General features: G+C 44.2%; 2 protein-coding genes and 1 long non-coding RNA gene across 6 annotated transcripts in view; 1 reads left to right on the top strand and 2 right to left on the bottom strand.

The window, feature by feature from the left end:
- LOC134226886 (NHL repeat-containing protein 2) overlaps positions 1 to 16,068 on the top strand; it is a 333,703-nt gene extending 317,635 nt beyond the window's left edge. The window contains exons 2-4 of one of the 3 annotated variants that reach the window (XM_062707963.1): positions 13,028 to 13,053; positions 13,440 to 14,860; positions 15,023 to 16,068. In XM_062707963.1, coding sequence (XP_062563947.1) covers positions 13,028 to 13,053; positions 13,440 to 14,860; positions 15,023 to 15,799 — 2,224 coding nt within the window. In that variant the 3' untranslated portion in view covers positions 15,800 to 16,068. The other 2 variants (XM_062707964.1, XM_062707962.1) reach the window with 2 other exon arrangements.
- LOC134223994 (uncharacterized) lies at positions 748 to 10,618 on the bottom strand. Of its 2 annotated transcripts, none has more exons than XR_009982800.1 (4): positions 10,543 to 10,618; positions 10,361 to 10,478; positions 9,958 to 10,092; positions 748 to 1,140 (listed from the first exon to the last, which is right to left on the bottom strand). It is a non-coding gene; the product is annotated as an uncharacterized LOC134223994 (long non-coding RNA). The 2 variants fall into 2 exon arrangements; XR_009982801.1 differs by having other exon boundaries at positions 10,550 to 10,593.
- Positions 12,416 to 13,266, bottom strand: LOC134226887 (dnaJ homolog subfamily C member 24-like). Its single transcript, XM_062707966.1, has 2 exons — positions 13,130 to 13,266; positions 12,416 to 12,995 (listed from the first exon to the last, which is right to left on the bottom strand). Exon 2 carries the CDS (start codon positions 12,992 to 12,994, stop codon positions 12,515 to 12,517), a length of 480 nt encoding a protein of 159 aa, XP_062563950.1. The 5' UTR covers position 12,995; positions 13,130 to 13,266; the 3' UTR covers positions 12,416 to 12,514.

The raw sequence follows: 16,068 nt of genomic DNA, 5'->3' as shown, positions 1-16,068 counted from the left end.
GGATGCCAAATATTTTTTCAAAGTCTGCAACATTTTCGATTTCGATTGGCGCTTTGATGTTGCATGAAGAAGAAGAAGCAGAAAGATGATAATCGAAAAAATCTCCACGGGAAACCATACGGAGAAGTTTTTAAAACTCTTCTCAAAAATTCTAGAAGCAATTTAATTAAAAACGGTAAGCAGTACGGGGTTGGACTTTTCTTCTACTGTACAATAAACACAATAATTCTATTCGAAATTTTATTTTCTAATATAACACTTAAAACCAGGACCGGATTTATGGGGGGGCCGGGAGGGGGGCGTGGCCCCGGGCCCCCACAAATCTTATGAACCAAAACCAACTTTTTTTGTACATTTTGGGGCCCCCACACACAGCAAAAAAAGTTGTTGAATATTACATCGAAACAGCTGCAACCCACTAAATCCATCGGTTGTTGAATATTACATCGCACGATGTACTCAAGGACATTCTGCGTAATTAATATGAACGATGTAATTTTGTTCCGATGTACTAAATTAGACGATGCATTCGAAGCGATGTAAAACGGGGTCATGTAATACGGTACGATGTAAATGTAAAAAGCAAAATTGGGTTTTCTTTCTTGGCTTCAGGCAATCTAGTACTAGTACTTTCTCATTTTTATTTTATTCATGTTTCATTTTAGTTACATTGGTTATTGAAAATTGGGTACCTTTCATCATTCCCTAAATCCCTAAAGGAATTACAATATTTTCAGTTCTGGTTGTTCTTATTCGGTAGGGAACAGACATATTCCCCACCATCATCGGCCCGTGTAATTCTTCATCCAACCAATTTCCCGTAGGTGACTGAGCAACATCCTGTAATCGGTGCCAGTCTATTTCGAATAGTTTGCTCGCCAGCGAAGAACAATCGTGCAATGTCCACTTTGCTACCGTCCTCATTGCCATTCCCGCTTGTTCCCTTAGTGCGTCGTTACGTACGTTTGGATGGCTCTACTTGGTGCTACTGTTGAACCGAAAAGCTACGGGCGCTGTTGCCATATCCGTTTCCGTTTGATTCCACCGTAACAAAATTTTACGATCCTGGTGCCTACGGATTGGTAGCAAATCGGGTGACGAGGAATTGCGGAACATACCTGTTATTTCCGATGCATTGACCTTTAAAAGAGAAACATTACAAATATTAAACAACGAAATTATATGAACAAGAACAAAACTTTTTTTTATTTGAGGTCGTACTTTGCTCACTTGTTCGTTCTCAAGCTCTTTCAATTTTAATTTAATCCCTGACTAGAGTGAAGCTGCTCAATCTCCATTTTTTTCCTCTCGTGTCGCTAAGCGAATATAGAAATTCATACTCAATGTTCAAGTCCAGTTGATTGAGCTCGCTTCGTTTGGAGAAGTTATCTGTGCTTAGTCTTCTTATTCTTCAATTACTCTATATTCCAACTGAAACTGGGCCTGCTTATCAACTTATTGTTCTTTTAACATTTCCAGTTATAAAATGAAAACTATTCCGGTCTCGAATTCCCAATTCTACCTACAATCTGGAGATGAATTGTTCGATTCTTGGTCCACTCCAAGATGCTTTCGCATGAGAAACATGGGTACCATCGTGCGGGGGTTCTTTTGATTCCATGGGCTACTTTGGATTTTTGATTTTCTGAAAAAGATAAACGGAAAAAATACCAAATTTGAAACAGAGAGATGTCATCCAACTGACAACAAGACACCCGAATGGTGACAATGGCAATTTCATAGTAACTTACGTTAAAATTCTTTCAAAATGTCCTAAGTAGCCCCCGGTTTGTCAAAAAAAGCCCCGCACGACGTTTATACAAGTCCCTATATGTGCGAAGGTTTTTTAATCCTATCTGAATCTGTTTTTCCTGGACATATTTTTAATACTAGTTGACCCGGCAGACGTTGTCCTGCATAGTAGGCGAGAATGTGCATTCCAAACTGCCCATGCAAAGTTCGCATAGAAATCACAATTTTAGTTATTCACGGTTTGCTCAACCTTACTCGTAATTTTCCCATTAGAAAATATCATATAAACCCGTCGGAAACTATAACGAATGTTTCTGCTGACGATCCCTCCCCAGGCCATCTGCGAGTTGTGGCGCCTGCCTAGGATGTGGTGGGGTTTGACAGTGGGCCCTGTTAAACCTCTATAAAAAGCTGCATGTATCCGCAAGTAGGCTCCGCCAAAGCGACCGTGTGCCGCTCAAAGCGCACAAGCCCAAGTCCTGGTGTTAGGTGGGACGCTAAACAGCCCTGACACGACGGCCCTCCGGCGAGACAGGAGGTTTGCGCAGGCCCAATAAGCCGCCTGGAAAACCAATAATTACGAACAATATAAGAGATAATGCGACTCGATATAATCGGCAAAGACCTAGGCGACGAATAAAGGATCACGATTGGAAGCTTGGAACATGGAACTGCAAGTCGCTAGGTTTCGCAGGTTGCGACAGGATGATCTACGATGAATTACATCCCCGCAACTTCGACGTCGTGGCGCTGCAGGAGATTTGCTGGACAGGACAGAAAGTGTGGAAAAGCGGGCATCGGGCGGCTACCTTCTACCAAAGCTGTGGCACCACCAACGAGCTGGGAACCGGCTTCATAGTGCTGGGAAAGATGCGCCAACGCGTGATTGGGTGGCAGCCAATCAACGCAAGGATGTGCAAGCTGAGGATTAAAGGCCGTTTCTTCAACTATAGCATCATCAACGTGCACTGCCCACACGAAGGGAGACCCGACGACGAGAAAGAAGCGTTCTACGCACAGCTGGAGCAGACATACGATGGATGCCCACTGCGGGACGTCAAAATCGTCATCGGTGACATGAACGCGCAGGTAGGAAGGATGAAATGTATAGACCGGTCATCGGTCCGAATAGTGTGCACACCGTATCGAATGACAACGGCCAACGATGCATAAACTTCGCAGCCTCCCGCGGAATGGTAGTCCGAAGCACCTTCTTTCCCCGCATAAATATCCACAAGGCCACATGGAGATCACCTAACCAAGAAACGGAAAACCAAATCGACCACGTTCTAATCGACGGTAAATTCTTCTCCGACATCACGAACGTCCGCACTTACCGCAGTGCGAATATTGAATCCGACCACTACCTCGTTGCAGTATGCCTGCGCTCAAAACTCTCGACGGTGTACAACACGCGTCGAAGTCGGACGCCGCGGCTTAATATTGGGCGGCTACAAGACGGTAGGCTAGCCCAAGAATACGCGCAGCAGCTGGAAGTGGCACTCCCAACGGAAGAGCAGCTAGGCGCAGCGTCTCTTGAAGATGGCTGGAGAGATATTCGATCCGCCATTGGTAGCACCGCAACCGCTGCACTTGGCACGGTGCCCCCGGATCGGAGAAACGACTGGTATGACGGCGAATGTGAGCAGTTAGTAGAAGAGAAGAATGCAGCATGGGCGAGATTGCTGCAACACCGCACGAGGGCGAATGAGGCACGATATAAACAGGCGCGGAACAGACAAAACTCGATTTTCCGGAGGAAAAAGCGTCAGCAGGAAGATCGAGACCGTGAAGAGACGGAGCAACTGTACCGCACTAATAACACACGAAAGTTCTATGAGAAGTTGAACCGTTCACGTAAGGGCCACGTGCCACAGCCTGATATGTGCAAGGACATAAACGGGAACCTTCTTACGAACGAGCGTGAGGTGATCCAAAGGTGGCAGCAGCACTACGAAGAGCACCTGAATGGCGATGTGGCAGACGAAGATGGCAGTATGGTGATGGACCTAGGGAACGCGCGCAGGACATAATTCTACCGGCCCCGGATCTCCAGGAAATCCAGGAGAATATCGGCCGGCTGAAGAACAACAAAGCCCCTGGGGTTGACCAACTACCAGGAGAGCTATTTAAACACGGTGGTGAGGCACTGGCTAGAGCGCTGCACTGGGTCATTACCAAGATTTGGGAGGAGGAAGTTTTGCCGCAGGAGTGGATGGAAGGTGTCTCCTGTCCCTTCTACAAAAAGGGCGATAAGCTGGATTGTAGCAACTACCGCGCAATCACATTGCTGAACGCCGCCTACAAGGTACTCTCCCAAATTTTATGCCGTCGACTAGCACCAATTGCAAGGGAGTTCGTGGGGCAGTATCAGGCGGGTTTTATGGGCGAACGCTCCACCACGGACCAGGTGTTCGCCATTCGCCAAGTACTGCAGAAGTGCCGCGAATACAACGTGCCCACACATCATCTATTCATCGACTTCAAAGCCGCATATGATACAATCGATCGGGACCAGCTATGGCAGCTAATGCACGAAAACGGATTTCCGGATAAACTGACACGGTTGATCAAAGCGACGATGGATCGGGTGATGTGCGTAGTTCGAGTTTCAGGGCATTCTCGAGCCCCTTCGAAACCCGCAGAGGGTTACGGCAAGGTGATGGTCTTTCGTGTCTGCTATTCAACGTCGCTTTGGAAGGGGTAATACGAAGAGCAGGGATTAACACGAGTGGCACAATTTTCAATAAGTCCGTCCAGCTATTTGGCTTCGCCGACGACATAGATATTATGGCACGTAACTTTGAGAAGATGGAGGAAGCCTACATCAGACTGAAGAGGGAAGCCAAGCAGATCGGACTAGTCATTAACACGTCGAAGACGAAGTACATGATAGGAAGAGGTTCAAGAGAAGACAATGTGAGCCACCCACCGCGAGTTGGCATCGGTGGTGATGAAATCGAGGTGGTAGAAGAATTTGTGTACTTGGGCTCACTGGTGACTGCCGAAAATGATACCAGCAGAGAAATTCGGAGGCGTATAGTGGCTGGAAATCGTGCATACTTTGGACTCCGCAAGACGCTTCGATCGAATAGAGTTCGCCGCCGTACCAAACTGACCATCTACAAAACGCTCATTAGACCGGTAGTCCTCTACGGACACGAGACCTGGACGATGCTCGTGGAGGACCAACGCGCACTCGGAGTTTTCGAAAGGAAAATGCTGCGTACCATCTATGGTGGGGTGCAGATGGCGGACGGTACATGGAGGAGGCGAATGAACCACGAGTTGCATCAGCTGTTGGGAGAACCATCCATCGTTCACACCGCGAAAATCGGACGACTGCGGTGGGCCGGGCACGTAGCCAGAATGTCGGACAATAACCCGGTGAAAATGGTTCTCGACAACGATCCGACGGGCACAAGAAGGCGAGGTGCGCAGCGGGCAAGGTGGATCGATCAGGTGGAAGATGACTTGCGGACCCTCCGTAGACTGCGTGGCTGGCGACGTGTTGCCATGGACCGAGCCGAATGGAGAAGACTCTTACATACCGCACAGGCCACTTCGGCCTTAGTCTGAATAAATAATAATAAAAATAATTCTGCTGAAGAAATGAAAAAAATCCATCCAGCCGTTTTCGAGTTATGCGGATACGAACACAGACCATTTCATTTTTATATATAAGATTATAATATTTCTAAAAATCCAATCCACTCCAGAACCAGGATTCTTTCCGGCGTAATTGTAATCAAATTTATGCGAGCATTTAGCTTCAATGGCATTTGGTCTGGAGTTAATACATAATATGAGCAGAGGCGTAGGATTGTCAATCTAGAGATAGAGTTCGATTGTTGGTCCAGTCCTGGATGCTTTCGGCTAGAAAATATCCACGACTTCCTGAGATTAGTCCATCCGTCCATCCTTTGTGTTTGCCGCACAAGATATGCATATTCATGCAGCGGCAGCTGAAAAAAGGGCAGGTTCCAATTAAAAAGCAAAGCCTTTGAAAGAGAAGTTGCGATCCGAATCCCAAAAGGATTCCATAAATAATCCCTCGAGAATTTCGGTCAAAAACTCACGAATGCGTTGTAAATCAAAGTCAAATGGTACATCGAGTTCATCACTTTTTATTCTGGATGCATTAGATTCTTAAAAGGATTCTGTCCAAGGATTCTTTTGAGATTGTGAAGTGAATCTACCTTAGATACCATACTGATTTTATCTAGGATTTTGAACTAACTACTTTAACTATTTTGATCGAAACCCTTCAAAGATTACGAACCGAATTTTTCTGCGATTCAGGATGGAATCCTTAAATTCTCAACCTTTTTTGGGAATTCTGATTAAATTCTTCTGCGGTTTTGCAGGGTATACTCATTGGATTGCAAAGAGAAGCCTTCTGTGATACCTTCTAGCATTCCACACGGAATATTTTGATTCTGAAAAAAAAACTGAGATTTCGAACGAAATCTTTGTGGCATTCCAAATGGAATTCTTCTGGACCTACGAACAGAATTTTTGTGGGATTTCAAAAATAATCTTCCTGGAATTACGAACGGCATGCCTTGATGCTTTGATTTCTTAATTTTGAACGATTCCGAACGAAATCCATTAATTTTGATGATATTGCAAACGATTTTTTCCGGATGGGATTTTGAACGGAATTCTCCAAGGATTTTGAGCGGCTTGCTTCTTGGATTCTGAAAGAAGTCCTTGTGGCGTAATTCATCTGAGAATGAAAATGAAGTTCTTTTGAGATTCTGAACGGAAAACTTCTGAGAGTCTGGGATTTTAATTTTGAGTGAAAACTTTCTGGGATTCTAATCGGAAACCAAAAGAAATCCTTCCGTCATTCTGAACGAAATCCTTTTGCGATTTCTAATGATATTCTTCTACGATACAAAACGGCATCATTCGGCAAGAAAGCTTTCTGGGATGCCGAACGGAACCAAACAAATTTCATTGATGCCATTGATATTTAAAAAATCCTACTACGATCTCGATGATATTCCGATTTTTCAAGGATTTTGAACAAAATCTGTTAGATATTCCTAATTGAATTAACCGAATGCTTCTGGAATTTGAATTTTGAATTTCATCGAAAAAAATTCCATGTGTTATATCTGTTTGTTTGTGCTGACAAGATTCCCTTCAGGATCGCAAAAGGACTCCTTCCGGAATAGCAAATGGATTCCCCTAGGGATAGCAAAAGGAATCCCTTCGGGATTGAAAAAGGATTCCCTTCGGGATCGCAAAAGGACTCCTTCCGGAATAGCAAATGGATTCCCCTAGGGATAGCAAAAGGAATCCTTCGATTGAAAAAGGATTCCTTCGATCGCAAAAGGATTCCTTCGATCCCAAAAGGATTCGATTCGGGATCTCAAAAGGATTCCCTTCGAGATCACAAAAGGATTCCCTTCGGGATCCCAAAAGGATTCCCTTCGGGATCCCAAAAGGATTCCCTTCGGGATCCCAAAAGGATTCCCTTCGGGATCCCAAAAGGATTCCCTTCGGGATCCCAAAAGGATTCCCTTCGGGATCCCAAAAGGATTCCCTTCGGGATCTCAAAAGGATTCCCTTCGGGATCCCAAAAGGATTCCCTTCGGGATCCCAAAAGGATTTCCTTCGGGATCCCAAAAAGATTCCCTTCGGAATCCCAAAAGGATTCCCTTCGGGATCCCAAAAAGATGCCCTTCAGAATGCCAAAAGGATTTCCATCGGGATCTCAAAAGGATTTCCATCGGGATCCCAAAAGGATTCCCTTCGGGATCCCAAAAGGATTCCCTTCGGGATCCCAAAGGATTCCTTCATCCCAAAAGGATTCCCTTCAGGATCCCAAAACGATTCTTTTCGCGATCCCAAAAGGATTCCCTTCGGGATCCCAAAAGGATTTCCTTCGGGATCCCAAAAGGATTCCTTCGATCCCAAAGGATTCCTTCGGGATCCCAAAAGCATTCCCTTCAGGATCCCGAAAGGATTCCCTTCGGGATCCAAAAGGATTCCCTTCGGGATCCCAAAGGATTCCTTCGATCCCAAAAGGATTCCCTTCGGGATCCCAAAGGATTCCTTCGGGATCCCAAAAGGATTCCCTTCGATCCCAAAAGGATTCCCTTCGATCCCAAAAGGATTCCTTCGGGATCCCAAAGGATTCCCTTCGATCCCAAAAGGATTCCTTCGGGATCCCAAAAGGATTCCTTCGGGATCCCAAAAGGATTCCCTTCGGGATCCCAAAGGATTCCTTCGATCCCAAAAGGATTCCTTCGGGATCCCAAAGGATTCCTTCGGGATCCCAAAAGGATTCCCTTCGATCCCAAAGGATTCCTTCGGGATCCCAAAAGGATTCCTTCGGGATCCCAAAAGGATTCCTTCGGGATCCCAAAAGGATTCCTTCAGATCCCAAAGGATTCCCTTCGGGATCCCAAAAGGATTCCTTCGATCCCAAAGGATTCCTTCGGGATCCCAAAAGGATTCCTTCGGGATCCCAAAGGATTCTCATCGGGATCCTCAAAGGATTCCCTTCGGGATCCCAAAAGGATTCTCTTCGGGATCCCAAAAGGATTCCCTTCGGGATCCCAAAGGATTCCTTCGATCCCAAAAGGATTCCCTTCGGGATCCCAAAGGATTCCCTTCGGGATCCCAAAAGGATTCCCTTCGGGATCCCAAAAGGATTCCCTTCGGGATCCCAAAAGGATTCCCTTCGGGATCCCTAAAGGATTCCCTTCGGGATCCCTAAAGGATTCCCTTCGGGATCCCTAAAGGATTCCCTTCGGGATCCCTAAAGGATTCCCTTCGGGATCCCTAAAGGATTCCCTTCGGGATCCCTAAAGGATTCCCTTCGGGATCCCTAAAGGATTCCCTTCGGGATCCCTAAAGGATTCCCTTCGGGATCCCAAAGGATTCCTTCGGGATCCCAAAGGATTCCTTCGGGATCCCAAAGGATCCCTTCGGGATCGCAAAAGGATTCCCTTCGGGATCAGAAAGGATTCCCTTCGATCCCAAAGGATTCCTTCGGGATCCCAAAGGATTCCTTCAGGATCCCAAAGGATTCCTTCGGGATCCCAAAGGATTCCCTTCGATCCCAAAAGGATTCTCATCGGGATCCTCAAAGGATTCCCTTCGGGATCCTCAAAGGATTCCCTTCGGGATCCCAAAAGGATTCCCTTCGGGATCCCAAAAGGATTCCCTTCGGGATCCCAAAAGGATTCCCTTCGGGATCCCAAAAGGATTCCCTTCGGGATCCCAAAAGGATTCCCTTCGGGATCCCAAAAGGATTCCCTTCGGGATCCCAAAAGGATTCCCTTCGGGATCCCAAAAGGATTCCCTTCGGGATCCCAAAAGGATTCCCTTCGGGATCCCAAAAGGATTCCTTCGATCCCAAAGGATTCCTTCGATCCCAACAGGCTTCCCTTCGGGATCCCAAAAGGATTCCCTTCGGGATCCCAAAAGGATTCCCTTCGGGATCCCAAAAGGATTCCCTTCGGGATCCCAAAAGAATTCCCTTCGGGATCCCAAAAGGATTCCCTTCGGGATCCCAAAAGGATTCCCTTCGGGATCCCAAAAGGATTCCCTTCGGGATCCCAAAAGGATTCCCTTCGGGATCCCAAAAGGATTCCCTTCGGGATCCCAAAAGGATTCCCATCGGGATCCCAAAAAGATTCCCTTCAGAATGCCAAAAGGATTTCCATCGGGATCTCAAAAGGATTTCCATCGGGATCCCAAAAGGATTCCCATTGGGATTTAAAAATGAATCATTTCGGGATCCCAAAAGGATTCCCTTCGAGTACAAAATCGCTGAAGAAGAGTCGAGGTTGGAAGTTGCCTACAGCAATAATCTTCATAGTGTAGCAGAACTTGGAATTTTAAAAATAAGGAATTTAGTTTTTTGAAAGCTCAAATGGATTATCGTCAAGGTCATCTGTCCTAATTTCAATCAGCAAAAGCTGATAGCACACACGATTAATTTTTAACTTGCTAATTGGAATTAAGGTTCTTTACTGTGTCAGAACTCCAGAACCCACGGAAAGCATTTCTTCGGATACATATTTATACCCGTTGGCATCCACAAATAGATTTGAAATGGGTTCTCTAATTGGCAACTCCTCCTCTTACTTACATATCTATCTTACCCCCCTATATGGAATTTTTTTTCAGACAACCAACGGGAATCTTTCTGAGATAAATGTTATCAAAATAAACAATGCCTACCCGTTTTCCGACGAAGTGTTGATCCGGTCCGATCTTCATAGGTAAGAAGTAGAATATATTTTGTGATCCGTCCAGTCGATTTCGAAGAATTTATTTAATTTGCTCGCCCAGTTTTGCCGAGTGGAATTCAGAAATCTGTAAATATTGACTAAAATTAATAGACGAAATTTATGTTGAAACTACAGTATAATTCCCACTGGAATCCATTATATAAGATACATTAATGATGTCCAATGAGCAGCTTGAAGTAGCTCGAAGTTTCTCCCGTCCTGCTCGTTAATGGACATGAGCGGGATGAGGATCACTTCGAGCTACTTCAAGCTGCTCATTGGACAGCACTATTCATCGTAATATTCCGTAACACCAAAATTTAATGATGAATTGCAACGAAAACAGTGCTTACCCATATTCCGGTGGTTTCTCAGCGATTTGCGAGGTTGAAAATTTTGTTGACCCGGTTCTGATCTCAGAACCGTCGATCTCGATGCCCTCGATGCCGATGTGGAGGATTATGAATGAACCTGCAAATATTTAAACATAAAGAAATGAATAAAAATAGATTTTATTACATTTTAAATAATTTACTGCTCACGGACTACCCGAACGAAGCCAAAAACAAATTCAAATAAAAATGGCGCTTCTTCGCCAACCAACACTGAGCGAATTTGGTGAAACAAAATGGGGAAGTGTTGCCAAGATTTAATATCGCATATCAATTTAAGGCGATATCACATTCGAGCTGTGTAATTTTACACATCGTATTTTGGACTAAACGGGTTGCATCTAATTCTGTGTAATTTTCATTGCATTTAAAGTGGAATATTACACAACTTCTACGCAATGGAAAATGGTGATTGTAAACCAGTGTAATTTCATGGAGATGTAATATCACATTCAAATGAATGTTTATATGCATTTGAATTTCATCAATACATAGGAAATTTTGTACATCTCTCACTTTACATCGATGTAAATTACAATAATTTTTGCTGTGCATACCGTCGGCCCCGGGGCCCCCTTCCGGCTAAATCCGGTCCTGCTTAAAACACAGTATAAGAAAAGTCCAACCCCGTGTTGCTTACAGTTTTTAATTAAATTGCTTTTAGAATTTTTGAAAAGAGTTTTAAAAACTTCTCCGTATGGTTTCCCGTGGAGATTTTTTCGATTATCATCTTTCTGCTTCTTCTTCTTTGTGCAACATCAAAGCGCCAATTAGAAATATTATTCGACACAGTAACTGTTGTTTAATAAGAGCCAATGTCGCAATGAGCTCGGATGAAGAAAAATGAGTTCGAATTTTCCATGACATTTTTTTTCAATTTTTGTTTGAAAAGTAGATGTTATTTTAATAACATACCTATAAAATAACATCTACTTTTCAAACTAAAATTGACAATAAGTTCCATAAAATACATTTATATCCTCGTCCATATCTAAACGTTGACCGTCTCCTCTTCCAAGGAACTCAATTGAAAATCTCAGTTATTCATGACAAGTTTCTCACCATGATCGACATACTGCCCCCTATCCAGTTTTCCGCGAGCGGTAATGGCCGCCAGCTTGCCTGCGGGTTAGTCTCTGATTTGACGTTTCTGGAGGTCAACTGCACCCACCATTCCAGCATTTTGATCAATGTGGTATATAAGAAGGCTTGAATTCACTGAATCAGCACCTTCTTATATGCAACATTGGTCAGAATGTTGGGAGCGGTGGGTGCAGTTGACCTCCAGAAACGTCAAATCAGAGACTAACCCGCAGGCAAGCTGGCGGCCATTACCGCTCGCGGAAAACTGGATAGTAGGCAAGTAGCACCTGGTCATTCTTAGAATCTTGAGTTATTTTGAGGGTCAAGTTCTAATACATGTCAACCAGTTTCAAGTTTAGGGGCCCTCCTTAGCCTAACGGAAGATGCTCGGCTACAAAGCAAGGCCATGATGAGGGTGGCTGGGTTCGATTCTCGGTGCCGGTCTAGACAATTTTCGGAATAGAAATGGTCTCGACGTCCCTGGGAATAAAAGTATCATCGTGTTAGCCTCATGATATACGAATGCAAAAATGGTAACTTGGCTTAGAAACCTCGCAGTTAATAACTGTCGAAGTGTTTAATAAACACTTAACTGCGAGGCGGCAATGTCCCAGTGAGGGATGTAATACCAATGAAAAAGAAGATTCAAGTTTATCTCGAGGATTGTCATACTGCCCCTCCATAGTTGGGCATGTAGCACTTGGGCATTCTTGAGCTGGCAGCAAGAAACAGAACGAGTTTGGAACCAGCTATCGTCATTAGCTTGTTTCAATCCTTATACCCACCAAAGGGTCCTACTTACGTTCACTTCTAATAAGGTTACCCTCGTTCGCCCAATTCCTTCGGTTGGGATCGGCGTCGGTAACAGAATTATTGAATTTTGCATAAAGAACTTTGAAGTAGTTTGACGAATGGTTAGTCAAATTACGATAGTTACGTTTACGTTTTAATTTCATTTATTTTTTGGGAGTAATAATAAATATATGAGTTCAGCAATCGTAAAAATCTTAGATTACCAGTTATGAAAACCGTTTATTCAACTTCCACTTCAACTAGCAACGAACACTCGTCGCATGCAATGTAACAGTTCTCATGCTCAACTATTTCTTCTGGAAGCACATATGATCCCCCGCACCGACAAGTATAATAATATAAATCTTCCTCCTGATTATATTTGAAATCAGCCCTTCGAAGTACCTCGTTCACAAAGTACTCATCACGACAAGTCCGTTGCATGAGCTCCGCATCGTACACCCGTCTGGTCTCTTCGTCTCTCAACACCTTCCACGCTTCGTCGATCCTTATGAAATTATCTGCCAATCCAGTCAATTGGTCGCTTTGCTGGACGGTTGATGACCCTTGGCGATTCACTTTGTCCGGGTGAAACCGAAGGGCCAACGTTTGATAGGAGCGGCGTATTTCATCCAGTGTTGCGTCGGACGCAACATTCAGAACTTGGTAGTGCGACATCTCCGGTGATGAGATGGATTCTGCACTAGCGTCCTGTGACATTCTGCGAGACAGGAAAAATCGATGTTTTTAATAGTTGCATTTTAGTGCAGCGAAGAAAAGTAAGATTTTTTCCCGTGGTTATTTTAATAATATTATATTTAATTTTTAGTGCGAAAAGTATTTGTGATTACTTACGATTTCGATGTGTTGTATAAAGCACAAACTAAAGAAATACAATTGATTTTTGTATTTTAATCCTACGAACCATTGCACATGGTGTTTTTACTTCGGTCGTCGCTGCGCGGTTTGTTTACTAATTCCATCAGTAACAGACTGACAGCTAGAAACGTCATCGAACCATCAACTCCCCGTCACGGTCACCGTCATCAGCAGTACGACCAAAACACTTTCCAGAAATTCCTTCACGACTCCTCCCTACTTCGGCCAAAGCGATCTCCTACGTTTGTTGCATTGATTCACCGTTTTCGTAAATCTTCCAAAATAGGTACCAAAATGAGCTCATCGTCGCCGGAAAGCGGGGACATGTTGGATTACTTGGCCTACAACTGCAGCAAGCTATCAAACGATCTGTGGGAAGCGTCCGGTCTGAACGAGAAACGGAAGCTTGTGGCAGAGTATCTTAAAAATGCCGATCGAGAAAGCAAGAGTATCAAGGACTTCAAAGAAGGATTGGACTGGTTCAACGTTACGGAACCACTGTCCTTTGATGGAAGCCTTCGAGGAAAGATAGTAGTGTTGGATTTTTTCACGTACTGCTGCATCAATTGTATGCATATCCTACCGGATCTGAAGCGATTGGAGCATCTGTATTCAGTTGAGGATGGTTTGGTGGTGATTGGTGTCCATAGCGCCAAGTTTGAAAACGAAAAAGATTCGGCAAATATTTTGTCTGCTGTACAACGATATGAGATTAGCCACCCCGTAGTCAATGACAATGTTGCCTCAATGTGGAGGAACCTACGGGTACAATGTTGGCCAACGCTCATGATTCTTGGTCCACGAGCCAATCCCATTTTCGTGATCATGGGAGAAGGACACTTTGATGATCTGAAGCTGTATGTGAGCTCGGCGATTAAGTTCTACAAGGAGAAAGAAGCTATTCTGAATCACACACTTCCGATTAACATCGCAACGAACCTCATCGAAACCAGTCATTTGCAATTTCCTGGCAAGATATGTAGCTCCTATCGCGGTGGCGATAATACAGATAACGCTCTGTATGCCATCTCCGATTCAGGCAATCATCGAATCTTGGTAGTAGATGGCGACGGTCTGATACTTCATCGAATCGGTGGAAAACGAGCGGGATTTGTGGATGGTGATTTCCGAAAAGCTCGTTTCAATGCTCCCCAAGGTGTAGCTTTTCAAAGTGATGACATTATCTTTGTAGCTGACAACGAAAATCATGCAATACGCAAGATTGATTTGAAAAGCCAACAGGTGACGACCGTAGTAGGGAATGGAATGCAAGGTTGCGATCGAATTGGCGGCAAAGTTGGTCGTGATCAGATAATTTCCTCGCCATGGGATGTGGCCGTGTATCGTACTAAAGATTTGGACATGTCGTTCCATGCGGATGAATCGAAGACCCCGCTCAAAGACGTTGTACTGATTGCGATGGCGGGCATCCATCAGATTTGGGCTCTGTTCCTGGAGGATACCATTTGGTGGAAGTTTAAGAAATACTCAGCTGGAAGTTGTTTGGCCATTGCTGGCAATGGAAGGGAAGAGAACCGAAACAATTCCTATCCAAACAATGCTGCATTTTCACAACCCTCCGGATTGTCGATCAATAAGGAAGCAAAGGAGATATATTTGGCAGATAGCGAGAGTTCTTCGATCCGTAAAATGTCGTTGAGCGATGGAAAAGTGCTGGCTGTTGCCGGAGGAGATCGCAACCCTTTGGTAAGTGTTTTAAATCTAGCAGGTAAAATGTGTTTGTTCCGGTAGGGGACTGCAGATAAAATATTAAATTGTGAATTATATGTTGTGAAATCACAAATTTCAGACTGCAAGTTATGATTTTTACTAGGTACCTTTTTGCTAAATGATTTCTATCTTCTGCAGGATCTATTTTCCTTCGGTGACGTGGATGGAAAACAATACTCAGCCAAGTTCCAACATCCCTTGGGTGTGGCCTACAACTCAAAGGATAATTGTATCTACGTAACCGATACGTACAATCACAAAATCAAGAAAATAAACGCAACCACGAATGTCGCAACGACTTGCTGCTTTCAGGATGAGAGTGGATCCAATAAATTGTTCAACGAACCAGCCGGTCTCTGTTTGGACCCCACGAATCGATTCCTCTACATTGCCGATACCAACAATCATCTGATCATGGTTGCTGATTTGTCCGATAATAGCATCCGTCCGTTGAAGGTGCGCTTCAGCAAAACTGAAACCGACCATTTGGACAATCCAGGGGAAATTTACCCCTTCGAAAATACCTTCAAAGTTCTGCCAGATGGTGGCAAAGTCTTGCTAAATCTGGAGTTCGGATATTTGGAATCAAATGTAAAACTAACACAGGGAGCCCCGCAAAAGTGGTCCTTGACGCTTCCATCGGATAAATGGCGCTGCGATACGCTGAACGGCTCCATTAGCTCGCTCAACGATGGACTTAGTTTAACGCTGATTGCCCCGAAAGGAAGTGAGCAGCAGAAACCTATCCAGGGCATGGTCAACTTCAAGCTGAACCTCTGCGCCAACGACGTGTGCTTCCCGAAGGAGTTTGCAGTAGGCTTGAATTTTGCCTACGATGTCACCGGAGGTTCCAGCGTAAAGGGAAGTTTGATGGTGCAGATTGGACGCAAAAACGTAGTCGTGTCCAAAGAGTAATAGGAACGAATGGATTCACTGTTAACTGAACTTGCAGGCAGCACAATCATTCTACTACATTGTGTACTAGGGACATGCATTTTTGTTTTTGGTTTTGTTTTTTTTTACACCTAGTACGTAACTAATTCTGTTATCTTAGGGCTTAACACATACACTGGTGACGCATTCGCTAAGGTAATATAGGACTTGAAAACTGGATTAACTTTTTTATAAAATAATTACTGTATAACATAACTGAATCAAAATATACACATTAATGCAAGCATGAA

Source organism: Armigeres subalbatus, chromosome 3 (genome assembly GCF_024139115.2).
Source record: "Armigeres subalbatus isolate Guangzhou_Male chromosome 3, GZ_Asu_2, whole genome shotgun sequence".
In the NCBI taxonomy this organism is placed as follows: domain Eukaryota; kingdom Metazoa; phylum Arthropoda; class Insecta; order Diptera; family Culicidae; genus Armigeres; species Armigeres subalbatus.
Note: the sequence above shows the minus strand (reverse complement) of the source record. Positions and strands in the feature narration are given on the sequence as shown.